The following is a 19,461-nucleotide window of genomic DNA, read 5'->3' as shown; positions in this document are numbered from 1 at the left end:
TCATGGGTGCTTTAGAAATTTTGTCAGATCATCTGACATCTCTGTCATTTTAGTCTTGGCATCTATTGATTATTACTTTTTAGTTCAGTTTGAGATCTTTTTGGTTCTCGGTATGATTTGTGATTTCCTTTTGAAACGTAGACATTGTGAGTGTTAGGTTGTGAGACTCGAGATCTTGTTTAACTTCTGTTTTAGCTGCTTCCTTCTGAAACTGCTCTGACAAGGGAATGGGTCCTGCCTTCTTACTGTTAGTTGGGGGTAGAAGTATAGGTTCCCCTCCACTGATACCTGATAGAGGGTGCTCATCCTCACTGCTGGACAGAGATGGGAGTTCTGCTCCTTACTTAGTCTTCTCTGATACTTCACTGGCTAGTTAGGGATGGGAATGCCTCATTACTGTTGCCTGTGTGGCCTCCATTGACTCATGGTGAGAGTAGCATCACCACCATTGGATTGGGCATTGGTGAAAGTTCTGATTCTTTTATAAGTCTCCTCTGACACCACCCCATTGGGCCTCAGTACATGAATTCCACTAGCACTCTCCGTGTGGCCTCGAGGGGGAGGGATTTGTCACTGCCTTGTTGGAATTGAAAGTCCTCACTTTCTTAGACTTCTCTGATATCATCCTACTCGGCAGAGGGAGAATTGGGGTACCTTGTTACATGCCGTGGAGGGTGGAAATCTAGGTTTTTCCACACAGTTTTTGCTGACATGGGTGGATGTATTAGTCAAGGTTTTCCAGAGAAACAGCCAATAGTGGATATAATATATATCTATATCTATATCTATATCTATATCTATCTATCTATCATCTATCTATCTATCTGTCTGTATGTATATAGAACCACATCACACAGTATTATGATTTTTGCTTCAGCCATAAAAAATGTGTGTGTGTGTGTGTGTGTGTGTGTGTGTGTGTGTGTGTGGAGGGGGAGAGAGAGAGAGAGAGATGTTAAGGTACTAGCTCACTTGATTCTGGAAGCTGAGTTGTCCCAAGATCTTCAGTTGGCAAGTTGGAGACCGAGGAGAGCTGATGTGTAGTTCCAGTCCAAGTCTCGAAGGCCTGAAAACCAGGAGAGCCAATGATGTAATTCCATCCTGAAAGCTGGCAGGCTTGAGACCCAAGAAGAGCAGATGTTTCTGCATTAGGGAGGACAATCTGCTTTACTGAATCAACTGATTTATATGTTAATCTCATTTAAAAATTTGCTTGACCAAATATTTAGGTACGTTGTGGTCCAGCTAACTCGGCAAATAAAATTAACTGTCACAGTGTGTGTGGGGCCACAGTTTTTTCTGTGGTGTTTGGCCAAAATAGAGCAGATATTTTTACAAGGTTTTTTGGTTTTTTTGGGGTTTTTTTGGCTAGAGAGAGTAGCTTTCATTGAGCCTTTTTCTATCTGTGTGCATGGGCATTTCCAGGTTGCCAAGCTTCTTCAGTTCCAAGTCTGGGTTATATGGTAAAAAGGAACCAGGAAGCTCGCCACTATGTCTTTCCTTAGGTCCTGAGGTCCTTAGTAGGTCTGCCTTCTTCCATCTTTCAGAGTCTTCTTTGTTGTATGTATTGTCCAGGGTTTTTAGTTATATTAGTAGGAGAGATAGGAACAGATATGTCTGCTCTAGCTCCCTGGAAGTGGAAGTCTCCAATGTCTCCTTTTTTCAAGGCATTTCAAGGTTTCTTGGATAATGGAAGAGAAGGGAATGAGCAGAAATTTGGAATCATAGTTTAGGCCAAGAGAACTAAGAAGTGCTGCAGGGAATGGAAGTTGTTGAGTGGCATATAGTAAAGATTTGCAAAGAAGTAATTAAAGTCTACGCATGTATTCTAAAACTAAACCACTTGTAATAGTGTCACAATTCTTAATTTTTAATCTTAGTTCTCTGCTTCAGGCCCCTTCAGTGGTTTCCATTACATTAGAATAAAGTCCAGAATCTTGCACATTCTCTCCCTTCCTCATCCAGTGCCAATTTTTGCTTTCTGTGCTCTGGTCACACTGTCTCTCTGTCTTCAAGGTTCTCTGATGTCTCTTATGTCTGGACTGTCCTTCAAGTTACTATTCCCTCTCACTTGATGGCACGTTCTTCCCTCTAGTTTGGTTGGTCACTGCTGTCTCTTAGGTATCCATTTAAATGTCCCATTCCAAGGAAGGCCGACTTAGGTAAGGTCTCCTTGCTGTAAGTTTCCCTGGCATTTCATATTTCCCCTCTCTTCATTCTCATCATACTTCATTGTTAACTACTTTAAAAAAATCTTTGTACCAGACTATAAGATATGTCTGTTCTGTTAAATCTGTATCATTAACAGCTAGCAATGTCCCTGGTCTATAGTAGATGCTTTATATAAATATAGTTTATATAAATATAGCTTTGCCATATTTGTATATATCCTTGTCTCCGTGTTCTAGCTACTTACTTCTGTAGCATTGAGATTTACTATACATTGTTGTATTACCTGTGTCTATTTTTTTAAATGTTCAATTTATTTTTTTGTATTAATTATACATTTGTATGATTTAAAAATCAAGAGGTATGAAAATGTATACAGTGAAAAGTCTGTCTCCACCCTGATGCCATCTGCCCAGTTCCCGCCTGCCTCTCACCATTGTAACTAAGTTTTCATGTATATTTCCAGATTTTCTTTACGTAAATACAAGCAAATATACACAGCTTTAACCACCCACCCATTCATATTTTTTCCTTCTTTAGCACAAATAATAGGAAACTGTATTTGCGATTTTGTACTGTATTCCCACTTAATATATCTTGGAGATCTTTTTATGTTGGTTCATAGAGAATGTGTTTTTTTCACTTTGGTAGTTGCATAGTATTTATTTTTTTACACTATTGTAAATATTTATTTATTTTTAACTTCAGTTTCAGCTTGTTTGTTTCTAGTATATGGAAATGCAGGTGATTTTAGTATATCGAACTTCCATCCTGCAATCTTGCTAAACTCCTTCTTTATTAGCTCTAATAATTCTTTGTATATTCCCCCAGATTTTCTACATAGATAATCATGTAGTCTGCAAATAAACACAGAATTATTTCTTCTTTTCCGATCTGGATGTCTTTTATTTCTGGCCTTATTCTACTGGCTCTACTATGGCCTCCAGCATGACGCCGAATAGAAATTTTGAGAGTTGACATCCTTGTCTTGTTCTGGTGAGTGGGAAAGCATCAGTGTTTGATTTATAAATTTGATGCTAGCTATTATAGTTTTTCAAAGATGCCCATTATCAGGTTGAGGAATTTCTATTCTTAATTTTCTATGATTCTCTTATTTTTAGGAATGAATGTCAAAATTGTTTTTCTGTGTCTACAGAGGTGATCATATAGTTTTTCTTTATTCATTTGTTAATATGGTGAATTGTATTGATTTTTTTAATGTTACATCAATCTGGCATACCTGGGATAAAGTCATATGGTTAATATGTATTGTCTGTTTTATTAGGACATCTGTGTTCATGAGGAATGATGGTCTGTTGTTTTCTTGTAATGTCTTTGTGTAGTTCTGGTATTGATGTAATTCTGGCCTCATAGAATTATTTGTGAATTTTTCCCTGCTTTTCAACTTCATGGAAGTCTGTGTACAATTGGCATTGTTCCTTCCTTAAATATTTAATAGAATTCACCACTGAAAGTATCAAGGCCTTGGGTTTTCTTTGTAGGAAGGTTTTTAACTACCAGTGCCAATTTTTAGGAGGTTATATATTTCTTCTGTTTCTTCTTGAGTGGGGTTGGTATTTTCTATTAGATCTTTAAAGAAATTTGGCCATTTCATCTGAGTTGTCAAACATATTGGGAAAAGTTGCTCATGACATTTTAATTACCCTTTTTATGTCTGGAGAATCTATAGTGATGTCATCTTGTCATTCTTTATTTGGTTAATTTCTAATTTAATTCCATTGTGGTTAGAGAACATACTTTGTATGACTTGAATCTTTTTAAATTTGAAACTTGTTTTATGGCCTAAAATACATGATCTATCTTAGTAAATGTTCTGTGTACTTGAGAAAAATGTATATTTTGATGCTGTTGGATAGAGTGTTCTAAAAATGTCAATTTATAGACTTAAGGCTATCAATTCAATATGTATCACTTTCATTATTGTCTTTATATATAATCTTCAACTTTGGTATTCATTCTTTGAAGAGTTTTAGAGAAAGTTTATTTTTAAGTGGGAAAAGCACCTTATTTTCCGATAAGTGATTACTTTCTGGTTTTATTGTATCATGATCAGATACTGTGTGTACTAATTTTACCTTTTGGAGTTTATTTGGATTTTCTTTGTGGCCCAGCGTATGGACAGTTTTCATTAGTGTTCAATGAGCATTTGAAATATAGCGCTTTGTGTGTTTTCAGAGAACAGTTCATTATCAATCAGATTTTTTATAGATCTTGTAAACCCTTACTCATTGTTTTCCACCTGATTTGTCATGGACTGTGAGAAGTAAAGTGCCTTTTGGATTGTGCGCTTTTCTCTATTTTTCCTTCCATCTTGTGCTTTATGAATGTTAGCATTATATAATTTAGTATGTACTATAGAGTAATTTAGCTTATAGAAATAGTTAGTTTATCTTCACTATGATTTATTTATTCATGTAATTGCCCTCCTGGATTTTACTTAATCTGCCAGAAACATTACATCCTTTGATTTTACTTCGCATGGTATATACTTTTGCCTGTCCTTTTATTTTCAGTCTTTCTGGGTCACTTTGTATTTGTATTTATTTGTTTACTATATAGAGCTGGGGGGTTGCTTTTTTGAGGTTTCAGATTTTTGCTTTTTTCAGATTTTATTATGAAAATCTTAGGTAAGCCAAATGTATTCTCTTTTTATTTTTTTAAAGAAGCCTTTCACCATTTTGTGCATTACTTCTGATTTGTGGAGTGTGTATTTAATTATAATGATTACCTTTAGGATTATACCTAAAGGCATAGTTCCCTTGATTCTCTATTTCTTTGGGCATTGTTCCTTGCAGTGATAAAAATTAGCATCTCTTTTCTTCTTCCTTTCACGTCAACCCCTTCTTCATTACCACATTTTAACCATTATCTCAGTATTTGCTTTTATACTGTTAAAACGGGCTTTTAATTCCAATTTTAATTGTGAGCTTTAAAGGATATCTTTTGGCTACCACCTTACAGATGAAGCCAGTGAATCTTTTCTACCTCCTACCTTCTTTCTTCTCCCAGTTTGTCTTAATATAAATCTTTTACTCATCGTCAGAGGATATCAGTTTATTTTACTTTTGCTGTTAAATGTAGTTCATGCTTATCACCATTGCTTTTGCTATGGTCTCCCTGGCAATTTCTTAGTTGCTGAAGCTTTTTCATGAAGAAAGATTCAGGAAAACAGTACTCTTTGAGTTGTTACATGTTCAAATTGTTGGACTCTAGCTTTTATATTGAAAAACATTTTGACTTTCCATAAGGGTCTTGAAGATCCTGCTCTATGACATTCTCGCATTGAATACCACTGTGGGGGAAATCCTAGGCTAGGCAGATGTTTTCCCCCTGTCGTAATTAACTGTTCATTTCTTCTGGCTATTTCTTTACCTGTTGAAATCCAGTGATGTGACTGCACTGGATGTCAGTGTAACATTCTAAGGCCATTTTTTCCCCTAGCATTTGGTGTGTGCTTTCAATATCTGAATTTAAGTCTTCTCCCATTCTCTCTCTCTTTTTTTTTCCTTTCAGGAAATTTTCTTGAATTGTATTTTGAAGTGTTTGCTCTGTTGAATTGTGGAGTTTTTTTATTCATGGGTTCCAGTTATACATATATTGATGTTTTCCCTTTCTTTCCTCTCCCTTCCTCCTTTGTCCTCTTTCCTTCCCCCTCCTCCTTCCTCCTCTTTCTCTCCCTCCCTTCTCCTCACACACCACCAAATACTTCATTTACCACTCAGTTGTCTGCAGGCTGGATGTTACCTATCACTGTACCTACTGTTTAATCAGGAAGATAAAACACCCATTTACTAAAGATACCAATGATACCCAAATTTCTAAATCCAGTAAACACTTTTCAGATCTTACCATCTTCAGTGCTGTATTAAACAGTGATGATCACCTTTCCTTTTTGAAGTTCTGTATCCTTTAGCTATCTGTGACTCTGTGCCCTTCTTATTTATGATTGTTCTTGAGTTGGATTTTGTTTCTATCCTCTGACCATATCATAAGGATATGGAGTCTTAGGATTAGTTCATTGTCCACTGGTTTCTAGTTCTATCTATTATCCCGGGACAAATTTATTCATATACATTGTTTCCTCTCATGATTTAGAAATCTATAAATCTTTCTTTTTTTTAATCTTAAAAAAAAAATTTTTTTTAAAGTAATCTCTACCCTCAGCATGGGGCTCGAACTCACAACCCCGAGATCGAGAGGTGCTCGCTCTACCGACAGAGCCAGCCAGGCACCACTAGAAATCTGTAATTCTAACCCTGATGTTTTAGATTACTCAGTTTCTTATTATTCAGCATCTAAGTAAAGATGTTCCTAAAATCTGCCCTAGTCCAGACTGCACTTAGCTTCTTTCTTCTAACACTTCTGCCTATATTCCTTATCTCATTTTGTGACATCTACACTCAACCATCATTTAAGCTAGAAACTTAAGGAGTTATCATAGACTCCTTCCTATACCGTCCAACCCACAACCAATCTGTCACCAAGCTCCAGTTTTACTTTATAAATATCTCTTAATTCTGTCTGCTGTTTTTTAGGTCTACCATCACTACCCTAGTTTAGTCCCCATTTCACTTTGACTGCTGTAATGGCCTTCTACCTTCAATTTTGGTTTTCCAGATCTTCCCATCATAAAATCACTACAGTGATTTGTGCTAAATGTATGAATCTGATGATTTCACTCTCCATTAATCTCTCTAGTAAGTGTATCCTTAGTACTTAGTACTAGACTAAGCACTTCTTTAATTTTTGCATTTAATAATTTTAAATATGTTTAATAGTTTCTCATAATACTTGAAGTTTTAGAAGTCTACCTCTGCTATTTGTAGTTCTGTTGATGTTTACTCATGGTGAATTATTTCATGTGGTGCTTTAAAATTTTTTTTTTTTTTTAAAGATTTTATTTATTTATTTGACAGAGATAGAGACAGCCAGCGAGAGAGGGAACACAAGCAGGGGGAGTGAGAGAGGAAGAAGCAGGCTCCCAGCAGAAGAGCCTGATGTGGGGCTCGATCCCATAACGCCGGGATCACGCCCTGAGCCGAAGGCAGACGCTTAAGCGCTGTGCCACCCAGGCGCCCCCTAAAATATTTTGTTTTGAGCACATCTTCAGTAGGGCTTTATCAGTAGAACTTATTTTGCCTGTGTTAAAAGTACTGTCTCCAGAGAAATTTTGAATTTGCTTCTTTCAAGTGCCCCAGGAGTATCCTTTTTCAGAATCCTCTTTTATGTTAATTTCTTGGCTTGATTTTTCCTATCCTAAGGAGATAGTGTAAATTCAAATCTCAGATCCACCTACAAGCAGGATATTGATTATAGACAAATTTACCCCCACTGAGTCCAGGCTGAGACAGACAGTCTTTCTTGTCATCTTCCTATGCTTATAGGCAGATCTCTCCCCCTTCCCCTTTTCCTTTCACTAAGGATGCAGCTTTTTCAAGAATCCTGGTTTTAGAATGATCTTTGCTTCAGTCTCTTGTGTTGCAAGAGTCTAAGGTCTCAGCTTCTTTCTGGCATTAAAACCCAAGCTCTTAATGTGACCAACAAATGTATAAGACAGTCTCAGTGACAGCTAAGGGCTTAACTGTTTTGGTTTTCAGTTCCCTTTTCATTTTTAGACTCGTTTGCCTTTTCTTTCTTAGGAACTCAGCTGTGTATTGTAAGGAATGTTTATTACATTGTTCCCCAGCATTTCTAGGGAGATTTTTTTCCCTTCCGAATATCTGGTCCACTGTATTCTCATACAGGGATGACACTTGCTGTAGCTCTAACACTTTTCACGTGATTTTTCACATGATCTAACACTTTTCAATTATTTTAGTTCCTGTTTTTGAAGAATCTAAATAAGATTTTAAATCCTGTTGTAAGGAATATTGACTAAAGGAAGCAGAATGGATGGGTCATGTATAACCCCATAATCCTTTCAGGATTGTAGGTCCTTCTGATACCTCTCTCAAATAGTAAGGGTTCCTCAGTTTTATTTGTTTTGTCAAACAAGTGTTAGTTCGCATGTAGTATTCTCTTTTTCACATAGTGCCTTCTCCCTTGGTGGGATTTTTTTCTGCCTAGAACTTAGGCCTTCTAGGATTTTTTTTTTTTTTTCTTAAAGGAAACCATTTCCCTGCAGCCAGCAGAAAATGAAAGAGTACTACTGAAATCTAATGCTTGGTTACTTGACAATTTCCAGTAATAATAAGCTTCTGTTTCTCCCTCAAACTGTTTCTCTTGAAAAAGGCCAAAATTATGGGTTGCCATTCACTTGATACAAGTCTATACAAGATGAATTTAAAGCAATCAAAATGTTATGAAACCAGGAAGTTAAATCAACCTCAAAATAGCTGGTTTGGAGGATTGTTTGTCACAATATGGACAACCTTAATCACCTGAGCCACCAACAGGACGAACTGTATTCTGTTATCAATTTGATGTATTTTCTTCATATTTTTTCTTTTCCTTTGCAAATTTTCTTTATAAGGTTGTGAGATAAATACATAGTTTTCACCTAATGTTTGTTATGTTGTTGTAAACTCTTTGTAAATTTGTAATACCTACATAGTATTTAACTAGCAAATTTATTTAATGACTTTCCCATATTGTATATTTAATTCCAATTTTTTCTTCTCCTCCCTCTTCTGCTGCTTTGTTATAGATCTTCAGTGAATACCTTAATGCATTAAACATTTTTTTTTCTTAAATGTATTTAGGATAAATTTCCAGATAGAATTACTGGGTAAAAGTCTTTTCACATTTTCAAGACTTTTGACACCTAGGGCCAAATTACTTACCAAAAGCATGATATAAAGTTATATTCTCCCAACAGTTTACCAGTGTCTTAAGCAGACCGCTTTGATGATGTCCACGGGACAGAGGTGTGGTGCTGATGCTTTTTTTATGGTTTCTCTTCAGGACATGGTGCCTGTCATCGTTGATTACTGCCTGCTGTTGGAGCGAAAGTAAGTATACACTGCCTGTCAGATTCAATTATTTTGAACCCAGATTGCTTCTTGCTTATATTGTAATTTACTGTTGCAAAGTCTATGAATTTAGATATGTTTTTTAAGAAAGTTTTAATTTACAGAAATTTGATTAACAATTTTCAGTCAATTTACCTAGTGAAACTAACTTTTCCAAAATAGATGCTGTTGGTGTATCATCTATGTGTTTGTGTGGCCAGATAGCGGAGGCAAATATAGCTAACAAAAGAGCAATCCTACTAAAAGATCTTAAATGTTAAAGTGTATGATTCATGTCCTGTCTATATACCCTCTTTTATGAACTATCACTAAAACACAGTTTTACACACCACCCAAAAAAGGGCAAAATTTAGAGTGCTTCTGGTGTTGGTTTTTAGAGGCTTTTGTTGAAAAGATAGCAGTATAAATAAACTCTCGATTTGGCTTTGTTGGTTTAAATAGTAACTATATAAATTAACCAATCTTTGCTAGTTCACAGTTTTTTCACGCTTAATAGCTCCTCTCTTGCCAGGTATTGTTGTAGGCCCTTTACATTAATTTATCTAATTTTTGTAACAGTGAGGTAGGTATTCTTACCCTCTTCATTTTACATAGGTTCCAGGGGCAGAAAGCCATTAAAGAACTTGTCAAAGCTAACTCACACTTCTTTTGAGGAGCAAAGATGGGATTCCAATACAGGCAGTCTGGCTCCTGAGTTCTTGCTCTTAACAACTAGTGTGTTTCTGAGTGGTAGACAACTGTGAGGATCCAGTGCAGATACTCCTAAAACCATGTACAGCACTGACCTGACTCATGAATTTATATTCAGGTAGCCTGAATCATAAAACATTGGATCATACTTGGAAAGTACCGGTGAACGTTATCAAGAGGGCAGTTATTTGCTATGTCAGCCCATTAAGTCATGGAGAGCTATAGCTTCTGTTTACTAAAGTCCATTTAAGTGCTTTAGCTCTACAGTGTTACATATTACTATCCAGTGGAATATGTTGTGTTCATGGCTGGGATATTGTTGAAAACATTGCTTTGTGTTACTCATTTTCTCCTCTGTGAGGGTCTAAGGGAAAAATTTCCCTCAGGTCTACTTCCAGAAATACTTTTGCATCTCCTGAACAGCTAGTTTACTTTTAGCTAATGGGCAGTGAATTGTATTGCTAATTACAGTTTTCTAGAAAGCTAAGAGCCATGATAGCTTGTCGTAGCTTTGTTTTCTTTTCTGTTTATCCCACTTTTCATACTCCCTTCTTTGTTATTTATCTTTATTTTTTAAAGCAGCTCAATAGTTTATCAGTTTTACATATTCTACTTAATCTTCATAATTGCAGTGTAAGGTAATATTTTTCTCATTTTCAGATGAGGAATTTGAGATGTAGAGATATTCCTAATACTGATAAATACTGGAATCAACCCAAATCTTCAAGTTGACATAATTAGATAAAATAAAGTACCTAAGACTGAATTTTGTTTAGAGTAGGAAGACATATCTTTATAAAATGGATTATTTCCACCTAGGATGGTACCTGGCACAAAGTAGCTATCCAGTACCTGGTGGTTGAATTAATGAAATAATTCTGCCTCTTGGTTTGCAGGGTGCCTTACGATCATTATCTCGAATATGTGAATACTACTCTCACAGTGATGTAAAGTTAAAATGGTCCTAGTAGTTGTAAGATGGAGGATTATATAGGGAAAATGAAAAAAATAGGTTCTTTCTTTCAGAAATATTGTTTTATTTCCAAAACTTTCTGAAAGAAGTTTTTCTTTTTATATGATTTGAAAAGGAAATATTTCTGACTTTATGTACTCTATGGACTGGCTGAGAATGCAATAATTACTTCATTAAATCATAGCATATAACCTATAAGCTAAGATCTGGTCTAGAGTTTTACCAAAATAGGATCTATTTATTATTTCTTTGCTTTTACTGTTGTGGAAAAATAAGAATCAGGCTGGCGAGAGACCAAGTGACGCTTGGAGAAGTAGGAGAACTCGGATATTTTACACCGGGGGACCCAGATGAGCTCATGCTCCAAATTCTGGGCCCCGGGCAACGGGGTAAAAGGGCTTGTGTAGGGGACTGCAGGCAGTCAGGCTCCAAGGGCTATGCTGACTGCTGGTAGGTGGATTTAAACGGGGGGCTGCTTTAGGCGGGAACAGTAGTGCAGGGAGCCTGTGGCGGGAGGCCTGTTTACAGAAGCAGAAACAGCTGGTTATCTCTTGCTCCCGGTAGGGCTTCTGGTTATTCTAGCTTATTGTTAATAACTTTCCATCTTCTGGGGCCTCCTGGCCTGGGCCTGCTGTGGGCAGTTTCCCTCTTCATTACCAGCTTCTTTCTTTCCATTAAATATTTTCCTGACTTCTTAACATCTTCTCTTCTGGGCTGTGTCAGAAACAAATACGGTATTTGTTGTTGGAGATCTCAGAGAGAAATACCAGTATGATAGCTTTCTTCCTAAGCTGGACCCTCTCTTTATGCCATCTTCTTTGACATTTGGTTCCATTTAATGTGTAGGGTCTTCTCTTCCACATTCCCAAATTTTCAAAATATCTGAGACATTAAGATTGCTTTAAAGAATGCTTAGATTGGGGGCACCTGGGTGGCTCAGTCAGTTAAGCATCTGCCTTCAGCTCAGGTCATGATCTCAGGGTCCTGGGATCGAGCCCCACATTAGGCTCCCTGCTCAGCGGGGAGGGGAGTCTGCTTCTTCCTCTTCCTCTGCCCTTACCCCCTCATGCTCACTTGCTCTCTCTTTCTCTCTCAAATAAATAAATAAAATAAATAATCTTAAAAAAAAAAAGAAAGAAAGCTTAGATTGTGCATAACACAAATAAAATTTTACAAAACATAATCTAATACTCAGCTAATTTCAGTTAACTTCCTCCACTTCTAGGGTCATCACTTAGACACTCAGTCCTGGCCCCCTAACGCTTTTTATCTTAATATCTTCTGATAGAATACATTGTGTTTATAGTCACCCCTTTTTCACATACTGTTTCTTATGTGAGTCCAATTATAAACACGATACGTATTCTGAACCGATTTTAACTGAGTACCACAACCGGTACACCATGATCACTGTTACTTTGGTATCATAATTCATAGAAACCCATATCCAGCAGTAACAGTAATTGAACTAGTGTATATATATATATTCCCATTTATACTTAAGAATTCTTTCATAGTGTAAAATCCCTTTACATATGTCTTAAGCTTTATATAGGACATTTAATGATATGTCATTTTGCCTATAAAACGGTAGCCATAATTTCAGTTTATTTTGAAAATAGGTCCAGAGTTTACTTGAACTATAATCATGATTTTGAACATTGTTTAAAAATAGGTTCTATGTTTTTGTATGTGAATTCTATCTCAATAAAGCCAATATAAGACAAAACAAAATAGGTGCTGGGTGTAGAGGCACTTGACCGCTTTGAGCTTCTGTCACTGTAGGCAGATGTCCAAACAGAAGACATCATTCAAATGACTTGAATTATGTATAAATCTGAACCATAAATATTTCTGTTAAATCTAAAGTGAATCTGAAGTGGTCTTTTGATAGCCGGGGTGTGTGTTCATTCTTGTTCAACATCAATGTTATTGTTTGAGAAACAAAGATCATAATTATGAAGCATGGTTGAGAAACTGGATGTTTTAGATACTGTTTTCTTGATAACTGCATGTTAATATTTTAAACATCAAAGCGAGGGGAAAAAGGATGACATGCCATTTTTTATTTTATAGCAGCTATATTGAAATATAATTTCAGATACCATAAAATTCACCCTTTTGAAGTGTACAATTCAGTAGTTTTAGTGTATTCACAGAGTTGTACAACCATTACCAGAATGAAGCCATGCCTTTTTAAAGGAAATCTTCACAAACTGTGATACTTATATCAGAAAACAGAGCACTTTGACATAATTTAGAACAACATTATAGTTCCATTTGAACTTTGCCATTAGTTTTATAAATAAGGAGAGCAGCCCAAATCAGCTTTGAATTTATGAAGTCCTGCTTACATTTGCAGGAGATTTATTTGTTTGGCTCTGGTTATATATGTAGTAAAGACTGGCAAGGATTAAGGATTGATGCTCTTGCTCCCTTTCTGACAGTCTGAGTTTGTCCTTATAATCAAAGCTGAGTTCTTCACATTTTTAAAATTGCAAAATTGATAATGCACAAAGTAAATTTGGCCTTTTTCTCTATCAATTTGAAGTTATGAATGGTAAACCCCAAATAATGTCTTTAATATGAGTATTAATGTAAAGTGAAGTTATGTAGAAAGAAGACCTCTTTGGCTCTCTTGTTAGTCAGAATGGATTTTGTGTTATACTGGCTGCAGGGTGTCTAAGTTTGAAGCGATAAACAGCAGTTTTAAAGTTAGGACTTACAGAAACAAAGGCGGCACCCTGGAATATTAACTCCTAAGTATAGAAAGAAACACTTTTTTTTTTTTTTGGTATGTACTTTTCTTTCTTCTTTCTTCTTTGATGCTCCAATAAATATTCTCCCAAAATGATGAGAACATGTCTTTGAATTTTGTTTTATTTTTACTTTAAAGTAGGGATACCAATAGGAGTTGCTGAGCTTTATTTTTCTTGCTTCTTATTTATAGGCTCTGACTGGTTAAGAAAGAAACATACAGTTTTGCTATTAATCTTACCAACATTGCATGCTGCTGTTTGTTACATGGCTGCCTGGTTTGTCACCTTTTATGCTCTGTTTACTGAATTTTTCACTCTTTAATTTTCCTCCGTAGGGCTTTTGGTGTTGAACTAAAATATATAATTATCTTCCCTAGCATGTTGTTTTTAACAACACAGTACAGAGTGGAAGGACTAGCAAATACGGCATTTTCTTTACATTCATTAGAGTTACTTTGTTACTCTTTATCTTTGTTGCAGTAAAGTTTCATTAATCTCAGTTTCTTTTACTTGGCTAGTAATTGGATCACAAAAATGTGATGGACTATTGATTAAAATGAAGCTAACATGAAAAATATGAAGCAGAGGGGAAAACTGATATAAAAATTATAGTTGTGGATATGAGGAAAAAAATAAATGGATCTGGATTTCCCTCCCAGGGTATTGCAGTTACTGTTTATTGAAAAGTGGCATGTGGATCTGGTGCATTTGTAGCCAGTTCTCTTAGCATCTGTCCCCTCCCAGGACTTCAGGTGAGGCAAGGACCCCATCCTGCTCCTTCCAGAATCTTTCTTTACCTTTTTGTGGAACTTGTCATGAAAAACCAAACCTGCAGATGAACCAGCTACCACTTTTCACAAGTGACATGATACACATATAAAGAGGTAACACATTCAGTGGAAAATAAAGAAATAGTCCTAGCAGGTAAATAGAATTACCACAGTTCTTTTTTTAAAACAATTTATGTATTTATTTATTGGAGAGAGAGATAACACACGTGTGAGCTGGGGGAGGGGCAGAGGGAGATAATCTTCAAGCAGACTCCCTGCTGAGCACAGACCCAACGGGGACTAGATCTCAGGGCCCATGCGACCATGAGCTGAGCCCAATCCAAGAGTCAGATGCTCAACTGACTGAGCCACCTAGGTGCCTGAGCACAATTTTTATGTTAAACAACAAAAGGGAATGAATGAATCAGGTGAATGATAACAAGGTAGTACAATATATGAATGGGAACATGGAAAACATTTAATTTTGCCTGTCATCAGAGAATTAAAAAGATCGATGTTATTTAATTTAAACGTTTTTTAAAAAAGATTTTATTTATTTGACCGAGAGAGAGAGAGAGAGAGAGAGAGCACAAGCAGGGGGAGCAGCAGAGGGAAAGGGAGAAGCAGACTCCCCACTGAGCAGGGAGCCTGCTCCAAGGATCCTGAGATCATGACAGAAGCCAAAGTCATACACTTAACCAACTGAGCCACCCAGCCACCCCTAATTTACACTTACTAAATTATCTGGTAGAAAAACCAAACATAATTGTTTGGTGAAACTGTATAATTCTACGTTGCTGGTGGCAATGTAAATTGGTGCTGTGATACTTTTTGAAGATGATTTTGTAATAATTTCAAATGCCACAAAATTTTTCATATCTTTTGACTTAAGATAAATTTCTAAAAGTAGAATGACTGAGGAATTAAGTCCCCCAAATGGGAAAGACTATATGTAGATTTTCATTGTGGCATCACTCATGACAGTAAAATACTGGAAGGAAGTGATATATCCAGCGCTGTAGGAATACTTACGTAAACTCTGATGTTTCAGCACGTTGAAACATTGTGAGTTAAACAAAATGAGTAGGTAGTATCTTAGAATGGTGCTTATATAATGTTGCATGAAAGCAGAATTCGAAATTATATCTCTGATAAGTATAAAATTATTTATGCACTGTTTGCAGAAGAAATATGAAATAAATAAAACAATTATTGAGTGTGGTGCATTTAGATTAATTTTAAAAAATTTGTTTCTGCAAGAAAATAGATTACTGATTTTTTTTTTTTTTTTTTTTTTTTTAATAATGAACATTTTCTCCCTCTTCATCAATAATCACTACCTAAACCCTTTGGGAAGCAAGGGATACGAACTAGATAAAGAAACATATTAACTCTGGAGATCAGGTGGGAATATTTAGATATCAGGAAAGAGGAAAGGGTAAATTAGGAATAGTCCTTTTTTTTTTTTTTTTTTTTTTAAGTAATCTCTACACTGAATGTGGGGCTCAAACTCATGACCCCAAGATCAAGAGTCACATGCTCTACTGACTGAGCCAGCCAGGTGTCCCTAGGAACAGTCCTTTTTCATATTTTTTCTATTTCATCATGTTCACTATACTACCCACTGACATATCACCATGGTTTTTAAGAAGCAGTGTGCCATAATAGACTCAACATAGGATTTAGGTCAGAAGGCGGAGTTCAAATTCTGACTCTATCACTTGTTGGCTGTGTGACTTTCTGCAAATAATTTAATTTATTCAACTTTTCTTGGTTGTAAAAGTATTGGGAGAATTCATTAAGATAATACATATAAAATGTTTTCACAATATAAAGCTCTGTGCAAGTATTGTTACCGTTTTTGTTTAACTTGTCAGTTGAAATAGGAAAAAGAGGAGGAACAGTTAGCAGACTGAATTTAGTGATGCTCAGAATATTCCTAAAAGTATGCTTTTTCTTTTTCTGTTACAGGGATCTTTTATTTAGCCAGATGTATGACAAACTAAGTGAGAATTCAGTGGCCAAAGGAGTGTTTTTGGAGTGCCTTGAGCCATATATTTTAAGTGATAAACTGGTGGGGATGACCCCCCAGGTAATGAAAGACTTGATTGTTCATTTCCAAGATAAAAAGTTAATGGAAAATGTGGAAGCCCTCATTGTACATATGGATATCACCAGCCTAGATATTCAGCAGGTGAGTTTATAGAAAATTTACTAATATACAGAATAAACATCATTCCTTTATTGATTATACTTATCTGACTGACTGGGCCTCATTGTACCTTCCATCAACCCCATTTATATACTGAGCACTTTTGGTAAGATGTCTCTTAAACTTGTATTTGTCAATATATTTCTTAGGCCTGTTTTAACGAAAACTGGATTATGAACTCCTGCAAGCCAAGAGTCTTCTATTTCTTTGACATCCCCACAGCGCTTAGCATAAAGTTTACATTTGGTAGTTGCTCAATAGATGCTTATTGATTGATCCTTCTTCATCCATTTATTTATTCACTAGTACAGTTTTCATCCTGCAAGTGAATTTCAACCATGAGTACTTTTGCATGAATAATAGAATATTTTTACTTCTTAGAGTGTGATGCCATTTTCTAAAAGCTGCTTTATATGTCCAGAGTTGATAACTTTCATGCATTGAGTTTTGAAATGCAGAACATAGTATAAGAAGCAAATTACAGGATGTCTTAGCTTGATCAGAAAGCCCATTGTTTGTAAATATACCTCCACAATAAGTTTCAGTCTTTAATTGGGGAGCTGTGTATACTTTGGCCTTAGACATTTCAATCTTAACTCTTGAGTTCCATATTAGTCCTAGTAATGGACATGCTATTCCTACAAAGGCGCAAAGGTACAAAGATGCTAATAAGTAAGTCCTGTTGAGCTAAAATATGGATGACTTAAAAGATCTTAAAAAGACCAAAAGTAGTTTTTTTTTCAAATATGCAAAATCACATGAAAGTGAAGGGCTTGGAGAAATGGTTATTGTTTTGTTGCTGGAAGCTCTTTATGAATGGCTGTGAGTTTGCAAAGTAAAGCCAGATCCTCTTTTATGTATGCCTTTCTGTTGTATGGGTAATTTGGCAGAGTCTTCATGTCAGGTAATAGTTCCAGTGATTCGAGAGCGTGTTATCAATCTAGTTTTACTTACCTATCACCAGTATAAGAGAAATTTCTCCTTTCTTGTCTTCCCAGTATTTTTAGCTTTTCCCCAACACTATGTAAATATGCTCTAGTCCTTTTTTATGTTAAAATAATCTTAAAAATCTTCTTTTCAGTTTCCCTTCTCTCCATAGGAAGCCTTCTTCCTTCTTTCCAGTCATAGCCAGATGTCTTGAAAGTATTGTCTAAGGTTGTACTTCCGTTTTCCCCCACATCCTAGTAAGTTTTCAGCCTTGCTTTCAATGGAGTCAGCAATGCCCTCCATGTCCACTATAATCAAGTCATATTGTTCACATTTTACTTACTCTTTCAGTAGCATTTGTTTGTTAATTCAAGAAGCACTAATTGTCAGGCTCCGAGGATGCTTCAGTGACCCTAGTGGACAGCACTTATCCTCTCAGAGGCTTACATTTTAGAAAAACAGTTTGATAGTAAGCAATTAAACCAGAAATATAAAAAAAGAAGTGTTATATTAAAAGTCATGTATGGTAGAGGATTATGTGAGGCTATCTTAGATTGCTTAACTGTAGAAAGTCTTCCTGAGGAGGTAACAATGAGTCTGAAATCCGAATGACAAGATGAAATCAGCAATGCAGAGATCTTGGAGAAGATTGTTCCAGGTAAAAGCAACAGCTAATGCCAAAAAAAAAAAAAAAAAGAGCCTTGAATGTTAATGTTACAGATAAAAGTCAAAGAGGCTGGGAGCTTGGTTGAAATAGAGGTAGCCCTTTCAGGGCAAGGTACAGATTTTTCCATTTTACTCTGAGTGCTCTGGGAAATCATTAAAAGGTTTTAAGCAAGATGACTCTGGTTTACTTTAGGGATAACAGAATGAAGGTGGGAGCCAAGTACAGAAGAAGTAAGGAGATCAGTTAGGCACTGGTCCAGGAAATGGTCCTGATCAGAGATGGTCGCAGTGAGATGGAGAGAGATGGCCTGATTTGGGATATGTTTTGGCAGTAGGATTGATGTACTGATGAATTGGATGCAAGGGTGTGGAAGTGTGGGAAAGAGAATTTAAGGATGATGCTTAGTTTTTTGGCTTGAGATAAAGGTGGATAGTGATTCCTCTAAGAAGATTGGAAGACTGGGTAGGTCTAAGTTTGAGAGACAAAATCAGGAATTCTGTTTTGCCATTTTATTTTGAGATAGCTACTAGACATTCAGGTGAAGATATTGAGTAAGTGGTTGGATATATGGGTCAGAAGGGAGGTAAATGTGTTAGTCATCAGTACAGAGATGTCTGATCATAGCACTGGCTGAGAGAGAGGGTAGTGAGAGAAGAAAGGGGGCCTAGAACATGCCATAGTCTACAAAGACTCTCCCATGACACTTCACTTCTGTTTTTCCTCTTAATTCTCGGGCTGCTCCTTATTTTCCTTTGCCACCCCCTCCTCTTCTTGTTCAGCCCTCATCCCTTGTCACTCTGTGGTATAATATAGCCCTCATAGGAACAGAATATAGATTACACTGCAGGTCGTCTCTTCCTCTTCTAAATATTTTCTGAAATTAATTTCTCTCCATCTTTAAACACTTCAAGCTTCTTGCTGCCTTGAGACCTTCATCTTTACTGCTTCAGCCTGCATAGTCCTTAGATTCCCTCTCTGCTTTTGGCTTTCTCTAGGCCCTTTCTTAAATATTGCTTCCTCAGCGGTGACCCGAATACTCTCTACACCAAGTCAGGTTCCTTTGTAACACATCACATTTCTAAATGAATTAAATGTGTAATTGAGTATCTTCCCCAGTTGTAGCTCACACCATTTTGTGCCCCTCCCTTTTGGTTAGTGTCCAGGATGAACAGTAGTTCTGTAAGGGTAGAGACTCAGTCAGGGTTTGCCTGATCCTAGCAGTGGGCCTGAATATAGATGCTCAGTAAATAATTTGTAGAGTTCTTGACCAAGGGTAAAATGAATATGGAAAAGGATAGAGGA

At 36.3% G+C, this 19,461-nt stretch overlaps 1 protein-coding gene across 1 annotated transcript in view; it reads left to right on the top strand.

The window, feature by feature from the left end:
• Positions 1 to 19,461, top strand: part of VPS8 (VPS8 subunit of CORVET complex) — a 246,405-nt gene that overhangs the window by 70,247 nt on the left and 156,697 nt on the right. Inside the window, exons 21-22 of the mRNA XM_008705231.2 lie at positions 9,094 to 9,140; positions 16,325 to 16,547. Coding sequence (XP_008703453.1) covers positions 9,094 to 9,140; positions 16,325 to 16,547 — 270 coding nt within the window. The remainder of the gene's footprint in view (positions 1 to 9,093; positions 9,141 to 16,324; positions 16,548 to 19,461) is intronic.

The sequence above is a fragment of the Ursus maritimus genome, unplaced genomic scaffold (assembly GCF_017311325.1).
Source record: "Ursus maritimus isolate PB19 unplaced genomic scaffold, ASM1731132v1 scaffold_4, whole genome shotgun sequence".
NCBI lineage: Eukaryota > Metazoa > Chordata > Mammalia > Carnivora > Ursidae > Ursus > Ursus maritimus.
This window is presented reverse-complemented; position numbering and strand designations above follow the sequence as displayed.